Source organism: Cucumis melo, chromosome 7 (assembly GCF_025177605.1).
Source record: "Cucumis melo cultivar AY chromosome 7, USDA_Cmelo_AY_1.0, whole genome shotgun sequence".
NCBI classification, from domain to species: Eukaryota; Viridiplantae; Streptophyta; class Magnoliopsida; order Cucurbitales; family Cucurbitaceae; genus Cucumis; species Cucumis melo.
In genome coordinates, this window is record NC_066863.1 from 8,600,861 (window position 1) to 8,609,594 (window position 8,734).

Here is an 8,734-nt window from a genome sequence, read left to right on the forward strand (position 1 = left end):
GTTCGTTAGATGATTGCTTTCGTTTAATTTTTAAGTTCTTAACAAAGTAATCATTTTTGTAGTGTTATGTTACCATTGTACCTTAAATCCAATTAGCCCACATTTCATATTTAACTTATTTAGTTTAGAATTACGTTCCTATTAACATAAGTGCACATATGGTTGAAGACAACTTAGTTAATTTATATGTGTGTATGTCCGCATGCGCAAGAGTACAACGACAGTACTTTAAAAATCTATCATAGTTAATTGTTTAAGAACAATAATAAAGTCAACAAAACAATTGTTAGCCGTTATAACAATTTACTATCAAACGTATTACGAACAAGTTATCACAGTTGATAATTGACTCAATATTTTGATATTTTATTGTATAGTTAAACAGATGTACTAGGTCTCGCTAAACCCATAACAAATATATTCTAATTAATATTGAAACGCAAAAAATTATTTATGTACAACAAGTAGGAGTATACAGAAATTTTAGCTCAAGTAGCTTAAAGTATGCAATAATTATTAAAACTCACTCTTTAAAGAGGTTTTTGATTATGTTCATTCTTCTATAATGAACGTGTCAGTTAAAACTAGTAATTAATCATCGTCCATTATCAATTGAACAATAATATATATTCACTTTTTACCTTATGTAAACCATGAAGCACCTTCACCTTCACACGAATGGTTTGAATTTAGAACCTTACAGTCATTTGGATGTATATATAATAATAATAATAATAATAATAATAATAATAATAAAATCAAAATATATTATAATTTAAAGTAATAAGTAACAAGAAATGATAATATTGAGTTGATAATCATATAAATTTATAACACGAGTTGAGGTAAATGATTTTTAGGGAGTCCAGATGTGATAGAGTTTCCCATTCTTACAGCTGAATTAATGATTGAGGTAGTTATACACATGTAGTTTACCCAACTAAGAATTCATATTTATATCCTGGTGTAATTAAATCAAAGGTTGTCAAAATAATAGTGGTTCTAAGCTTTTTAGCAGCATCCCATAATCCATATCAATTGGTCAAATCCAACATAAGTACTCAAATTACACTCCAGAGTAGAGAGAGGTTATATATAAATGATTGTTTTTATGTATCACAATGACTTTATAATAATATAATTTTACCATGCATGAAAAACACAATAGTAATTATTGCTTCTTCTTTTTTTAATTGTGAAAGTTAAAAAGAAAAAGTAAAAATAAGAAGAAATAAATGCGAAAAAGGTATTTAGTTTACTTTTCTGAAAAAAAACATTTATTCCATTCATTCCTTTGTAATTTTTTTTTTTTTTTTAAAAAAAAAGAAAGAAAGAAAGTGTATGTTTATTTTTAGAATGAATATATGTGAGTAAAATTTAGAAGGAAGGAGTAAATTAGTATGTCATGCGTTTGGTTGTACAAATAATATAGACAATTGGGGGTATGATTTATTGTAATTAAATAAATAATTGAGCAGCTATGGGAAGAGATTTGCAAAGGACAAAACTGGAAATACAAATCTGGCTTTTGTCAGAAACCGATATTAATAAATTATTTTCTTTTTCTTTTCTTTCTTTTTTTTTTTTAAAAATAAAATAAAATAAAATAAAATAAAATAAAATAAAATAAAGAAGGGAAGAAAGAGAAATTGTCTCTCTCAAAAGGAATTAAAAAAAAAAAAGAAAAAGAAAAAGAAAAAGAAAAAGATTCCAATTATTAATTCTTTTTAAAATAGGAATTTATTTGAAAATAGAGGATTTGTAATAATTGTTAATTAGTTAATTAAATAGATTGATATATTTGGGGGTAAAGGGGAAGGAAAGGGAAGATGATGGTTATAATTTGGAAAGATAAAAGAAAAAGAAATAAAAGGGAAAAAAGAATTGATGCTTTTGAGAGCAAAAGAGAAGAGAAGAGAAGAGAAGAGAAGAGAAGAAACGTGCGTAAATACCAAAAAAGCCCTTTCTTATTTCAAATTATTCATTCGTTAATTGGGAAAATAACAATCAACAGAAATCCATGGATTAAAATTACCAAAATGCCAACAACAAACAAACAAACAAATAAATAATATAATCGGTCAAACTCAGTACCCACTGGATATCATATAAAACGTACCTCTAACTTCTAACTTTTATTGCTTTGTCTCCACTAATCTCACTTTTTTCTCTACAATTCTCTTCACATCTCACTATTCTTTCTCTCTCTTAACGATTTTCCCGAAATCAGGGACACCCATTAGCCCACCATTGATGAACTTCACTCCACTTCCTCTCATCACATTACTCATTTCACCTTTCTCTCTGTTTTCGGTGTTTCTCAAACAAACCACGAAAATCTCACTCTATACCTTTAATGCCCGGTTTTTCTTTCTGGGTTTGTTGCATTTTCTGTTTCTGAACCGATTTTGAGGTGAAACATTTAGTGATCTCTTGCATTTCTTAATCGCATTGCCATGAAACCTAAGAACCTTCACTATCATGGCTATGATGCTAATGGGTACCAGTGTGATGGGTCTCAGAGCAGTGGGAGTAGCTCTCCTAGTCCTCCTCACTCGCCGCCGCGTTATGCTTCCTCTAAGTGCCGACGAAAGCCACGCTCCAAACCCCATTATTACCAACCACTGCGGGAACTATTTGTCGGTGGTTTCACTTTCAGGTTTAGCTTTAGACATATGGTGCTTCTTCCTCTGCTTTATATCTCTGGTTTGATCATGTGCGTTGGCCCTTTCTCTTCTTTCGTCGGTCAGCCCCCTCCCCCTGGCTCGCTCTATCGTAGCCATCTAATGTATCACCGGCTCCATCGCCATATTCAATCTGATAATTCCTCTGCAATTCAGGTCCAGTTCTCTTCCTTCTTCATCTTTTTTTTTTCTGGGTTTCTGCTGAAATGCCGGATTCGCATAGTGAGTTGGGGAGTTTGGGGCTGTGTGTTAAATTCATTCTCGCCATTTCTTTTGTTATGATTGCTTTTGGGGTTTTAACAAGTGGGGTCGGAGAGGCGGGGGATCGTAGTTTTCAATGTTAAACATTTCTGGTGGGAACTGTGAATGTGAATATGTATCGTTGTTGAAAGATATGGGATTTGAATGGTTTCTTTGATTGTTTTGGAGGTTTTGAGTGGGACTTTGTGAGTGGATATGTTCAGATGCTATATTTGTTTTGATGCAGTTCATCTGTTTCTTTCTCATGGATCTGACATAAAAATTATTTTTAGTTTATGAACTTCTTTAACTGCTTGATTCCGGCATGCATTTATTTCTGATTTTCAAAACAGAGGAGAGTAATAGTTCATGTACTTGTGAAGGAGAATGGTTTATCACTGCAAACAGTTTCCAATAATTGTTTTTATAAATCTGTGTTCATGGATATGGTAGTTTGTAAATGCTAAGTTTATTCATACAGTTGAAAGTTATTGTTTGAACAATCTGGGAAGCAAACAATTAATTAAAACAAACGCTGGTCAAACTCAAACATGTTTTTATTGGATTTTCATCTTTTCAAGCTATAATGAGCTGAGAATTATTTTCTCAACACTGATGCTACATGGGGCATTTCAATGGAAATTTTATCTCATTTGGACTTCTGGTTATTGTTGGATCCAATAATGTTGTGATATGGATTAGTTCACTTCTTTTAAATGATTTTTTTTCGGGTGTGGCATTGCTCTAACTCTGTTACAATGTGTATAATTTCTCTTGCAGTTGTCATCAGTTTGGAAATACAAAAGGCTGAAGGAGAGAAAGCCATGTTCAAATTCAACAACTTCTCGATTGCATTCAGGTATGCAAACTGCTGAGTTGACCAAGTGTTTAGTGCTAGGGGCTTTGACTTTTCTTGAGTTACTGATTTTTAACATAACATTCCAGAAGCATGCTTATTCTACTTTTATCTTCTCATGTCAATAACTGTGCTAATTATTTCTCCAGATTAACTATTCTTTCCTTTGAATTTCAGAATCCAATGACCCCACTACTTACCTGATTATTGATGCTAATGGTGGACTCAACCAACAACGGTCTGCAGTATGTACTTTGTAACTCGATATTTTTCCTCTCTCATATTTTGGCAATTCTTGCACCGAAGTCTGCAGTTTCAGTTATTTGCTTGGCACCTTTGTATGTTAATCTTTTTTCTTCCTTTGGCAGATCTGCAATGCAGTGGCTGTGGCAGGGCTTCTAAATGCCATTCTAGTTATTCCCCGCTTTGAGTTCCACAATGTCTGGAAGGATTCAAGGTATATGCTTATGGAATTCTTGTGTAATATTGTTAAGAACTTTTTCTTTTTTGGCTTTGATTAGACCTTTATTTTCAATTCTGTGGTATGATCCTGTGCTATCTCGACAATCTACCTTTAGAAAACTGGAAATAAGTCAAGTAAGAGTTAGGGAGCTTTTAAATTATTGTGTAGCCCTACCTGATCAGCGTACCGAGATGTTTATGTGTGTGATATGGATGCTCTGTTTGCATCTTGTGAAGGAGAATGGTTTATCACTGCAAACAGTTTCCAATAATTGTTTTTATAAATCTGTGTTCATGGATATGGTAGTTTGTAAATGCTAAGTTTATTCATACAGTTGAAAGTTATTGTTTGAACAATCTGAGAAGCAAACAATTAATTAAAACAAACGCTGGTCAAACTCAAACATGTTTTTATTGGATTTTCATCTTTTCAAGCTATAATGGATGCTCTGTTTGCATCTTGTTGGAGGTCAAACTACCTACTTTGTACCTGTTGATTCTCATATGTGAATGATAATTTTAGCCTTTAGGAGAATTAAACATGCATGATGGATGCCGTTTGTGCAACTGGCAGGGGAAGAACATGAAAGGAAGTAAGGGTGGCAATGGCATTCGTATAATGGAAGTGAGAATTAGAATCAACAGATTATATATAGAAAGAATACAAAATTTTTCCCTGGCTACCAACACAACTTGTTACAAGGTTATCTATGTGTGTATTCCTGAAATTCTTGTTAGATATTTAAATTTCAGTTCATTTCTGAAAATGTCCCAAAAATTCTAAAATAGAAGTGCAAAAGCTGTGTTAGGATATAGCTAAAAATCATTACAAGTATGAATATATGATGAATATAGTTTACCTGCACTCTCTATATCCGCTCATTTCTCAGAATATAATGAACTCTTTTCTTTTTTTTCTTTTAATTTCTTTCAGTAAGTTTCGTGATATTTATGATGAGGATCACTTCATAGCTGCCCTTGATGGTCACGTTAAAGTTGTTAAAGAGCTACCTGAGGCTTTAATGCAAAGATATGATTACAACATTTCTAATATACCAAACTTTCACGTACAAGCTTGGTCTACTGCTAATTATTATTTGGCAGAGGTTCTACCTGTTTTGCGAAGGGAAGGGTATGCATCAATGGCATATTGCTTCAGCTCAAGCCTTTTATGTTATTTACACTTTCATTTGTGCACTGAAAACTAAAGGAAACTCCACGTGCGTTTCTACTGTATTCTGATGCAGGGTAGTTCGAGTGTCCCCTTTTGCCAACAGATTGGCTATGAATATTCCACCTGAAATTCAATTCTTAAGATGCTTGGCCAATTATGAAGCACTGAAGTTCTCTTCTCCTATTCTGACTTTTGCACATAAGCTAGTTAGCCGGATGATTGAAAAGAGTTCAGGAGATGATGGGAAGTATGTTTCCATCCACCTACGATTTGAGGAGGTATTAATGCTTCTTCATCATCTTCTGCAAAATTATTTGTTTTATCTTTTCGATTGCTTATTTTTGTTGCCTTGATATCTGAACTCTAGGACATGGTAGCTTTCTCCTGTTGTGTATATGATGGAGGTGAAGCTGAAAAGGTTGAAATGGATTCAATTCGAGAAAAAGGATGGAAGCAGAAATTCAAACTCAAAAACCATCTCATTTCACCTAGTCTTAACCGAATTAATGGAAAATGCCCTTTAACCCCCTTGGAGGTATGTAAATTCTCTTTTTGCTAGAAGTTTTGAGCAAACAAGCAATCACACTTAATAAAATGCGTCTTTTACCAGTCATGTTTTTAGTAATAATTGCTTTCGTAAAAGCTTAAGGTATGTTGTAGGTAAATTATTCAACCAATTTCCTATGTTTTACTTTTTGAACTTTGTTTTTCATGTTAGGTTGGAATGATGTTGCGCGGTATGGGATTTGATAACAACACCTCCATTTATTTGGCTTCGGGTAAGTTATACCAGGCAGAGAGATATTTAGCTCCACTGCAGGAAATGTTTCCTCTTTTGCATACAAAGGAATCACTTGCTACGCCAGATGAACTTGCTCCGTTTATGGTAATTTCATTATTTCAACCTTAGTGGTCTGTAAATTTTATTAAAACTGTCTGCCTGACAAAACTTCCATTAATTTTCATGGCTGCTACTGAAAGATAGTGCCTTAACTCACTAGCTTTTCATTCAAACATTAAGGAGAACGTTTAGCAAAACTGAGTAAAGTCTCTATCATGAAAATAAAACATCAAATACTGTGCTTTTGCTTAATCCACCATCTTTTTCAGTTCAACTAAATAACTCTTATAAGTTCAATACTAAAATATATACTCGTTGAAATAAGTTGTTTTTACTCAAAGCTAAGTGCGACAACCATTTTTGTATATATGATCTGTTTGGCACCATAGCCACCTTGGCCAAGTTAAGAAATACCCTAGGTAATAAAATGGGTGAAACTAGAAGACATGTACCTATGATCTTTATTTTATCAAGTACTAATAGTTGGCATAATTCTATTGACAGGAATATTCTTCAAGATTGGCTGCTTTGGATTATATGGTATGCTTGTTAAGTGAGGTCTTTGTTACCACTCAGGGAGGTAATTTTCCACACTTCCTAATGGGGCACAGACGGTTCCTTTACGATGGACACGCCAAGACAATCAAGCCTGATAAACGAAAGCTTGCTATTTTAATGGATGATAGAATAAAATTGAGGTATTCACACGAGCTTTCAAATTACTTCTTTAACTTGTTTATTATAAGAACTTAAGTAGTTAGTGACTGTTGGTTTATGATGATCACGGAGAAGTTAAGAATAGATAAATGTTAAGATGAACTGCATAGCATTCTGCCCAAAATCAGTTGATTTGCATTCGTGATAACTTTATATATCATGTTGATTTTACAGCTGGAAAGAATTCAAGGAACAAATGGGAGTGATGCTTTCAGAGAGCGACCGAAAGGGGCTAATGGTACCTAGAATCAGACGATTCAACAGAAAAACGTCTGTCTATACTTACCCTTTACCCGAATGCAGATGTCTGCAAAAACCCCATAATACTAACTCCACAGACGACAATTATATGCTCTATCAGCTCTTTGGATCCATGAGATAGCAATTGAATTTCCCATCAAAATGGTACTGATTTGCATCTATGATTCCAAAGCAAACAGATCCTCTAAGGTGGAGGATTCTGCAGTCACGTGGCTCGAAATGGGAAAATCCCATTGGCTTTAAATTTTGCTCGGTGTAGATAGTCGCTGTCTTGGTAGCACGGATGAAAATGCAAGCAAGTTAACATTGTAAACGAAATGTAATGATTTTCTTATATTGATCTTAAATGAGTGAAATTAAATCTTCCCCTTTGTGTTTGTTGAAGTGTTAGCGATGATGATAACTGTAAAATATGTACATTTTGAAGCTAAAGCAATCAGGTTTTTACAAAATGGAGTTTTATGAACAATATGAATGTGGTTGAACAAAGAACGTTTTGAAGGAGTTGAAATGAAACATTTTCAGCGACATCTTAATACAACATTGGAAGCTGCTGGAAATGAGATTGAATTTTGTTGATATGATTAGATTTTGGTTTGGGGTTGTCTTTTATTAGCCACAAATTGTTGAGTGCTTTCTCATGCGCACACTTGAAAATTCACAGTACCAAAATCATTTGACACTTGAAAAGAAGCAATGGAAGACAATTCATGTTATCAATCACATGAATACTTGAGCATTTTACTATAGAACCACACTACCAAAGAATAATTTATTCATGAAACATCTGCTTTAGTCTTTGTACATTGGCTCATTCTCTTCTCTTCAGTTTGCTTTTTCTTAATAGGCCAAATAAGTGGATATATTAATTGAACTATGTTTGAATCGCTCTCAGACAAAAAGAAAAAAAGGAAAAGAACTTGTATAGAGTGTTTGGCCCAAATAGATAGAATTGAGGGAGTTAGTTAATGTGTGATCCAAGGAGTTACTGATTCTCAGTCGGATAAACATAAATTTTATCATACAAAATTGTATAGCCAATCGTATTGTTACGTTTTTCTTGTCATACCCATCCATTGTAAACCTTTTGGATTGGCTATTCTATATTGTGGAATCTGAGAAGGCTGGAAATGTGGCTTCTTAGTGTTCTTCTGTAAACACTATTAAAGAAAGAAATAGGTTTATGAATTTTGAATCAAGGACTTCATACATCCCTACCATAGTTGCCAATTTTACTTGTATTAAGACTTTTTTTTTCTCTAGTAAAATTGAACGAACTCAAAAAATGAAAGCAGGATTTGCACGTGAACTTAAAGTTACGGCCATCTATTAAATTATTGAACTAGACTTAGATATAAATTTGGTTACTTAAAACAGTGGTTACGCTCACAACCTTTTAACTAGGGATGTTAAAAAAATATCCAATCAACCCAACTCACGGTTTGGGTTGGATTCAAAAGAATGAAAATCTTAGAAGTTCGGTTGGTTCGTGGATTCAC

The 8,734-nt window shown here is 33.5% G+C and overlaps 1 protein-coding gene across 1 annotated transcript; it reads left to right on the forward strand.

Annotated features, from left to right (window-relative positions):
* Window positions 1-2,149: 2,149 nt before the first annotated feature.
* Window positions 2,150-7,612, forward strand: LOC103487566 (O-fucosyltransferase 10-like). The gene is made up of 10 exons (XM_008445904.3): window positions 2,150-2,840; window positions 3,705-3,783; window positions 3,958-4,025; window positions 4,149-4,237; window positions 5,177-5,374; window positions 5,490-5,694; window positions 5,784-5,951; window positions 6,135-6,302; window positions 6,762-6,955; window positions 7,149-7,612. The coding sequence occupies exons 1-10, from the start codon at window positions 2,457-2,459 to the stop codon at window positions 7,354-7,356; spliced, it is 1,761 nt and encodes a 586-aa protein (XP_008444126.2). The 5' UTR covers window positions 2,150-2,456; the 3' UTR covers window positions 7,357-7,612.
* The last annotated feature ends 1,122 nt before the right edge of the window (window positions 7,613-8,734 follow it).

Coding starts and splice junctions, on each gene's coding strand:
- LOC103487566 (XM_008445904.3), top strand. CDS start 2,457: ATGAAACCTAAGAACCTTCACTATCATGGCTATGATGCTAATGGGTAC. Junction 2,841..3,704: donor ATAATTCCTCTGCAATTCAG/GTCCAGTTCTCT, acceptor TTTCTCTTGCAG/TTGTCATCAGTTTGGAAATA. Junction 6,956..7,148: donor GATGATAGAATAAAATTGAG/GTATTCACACGA, acceptor TTGATTTTACAG/CTGGAAAGAATTCAAGGAAC.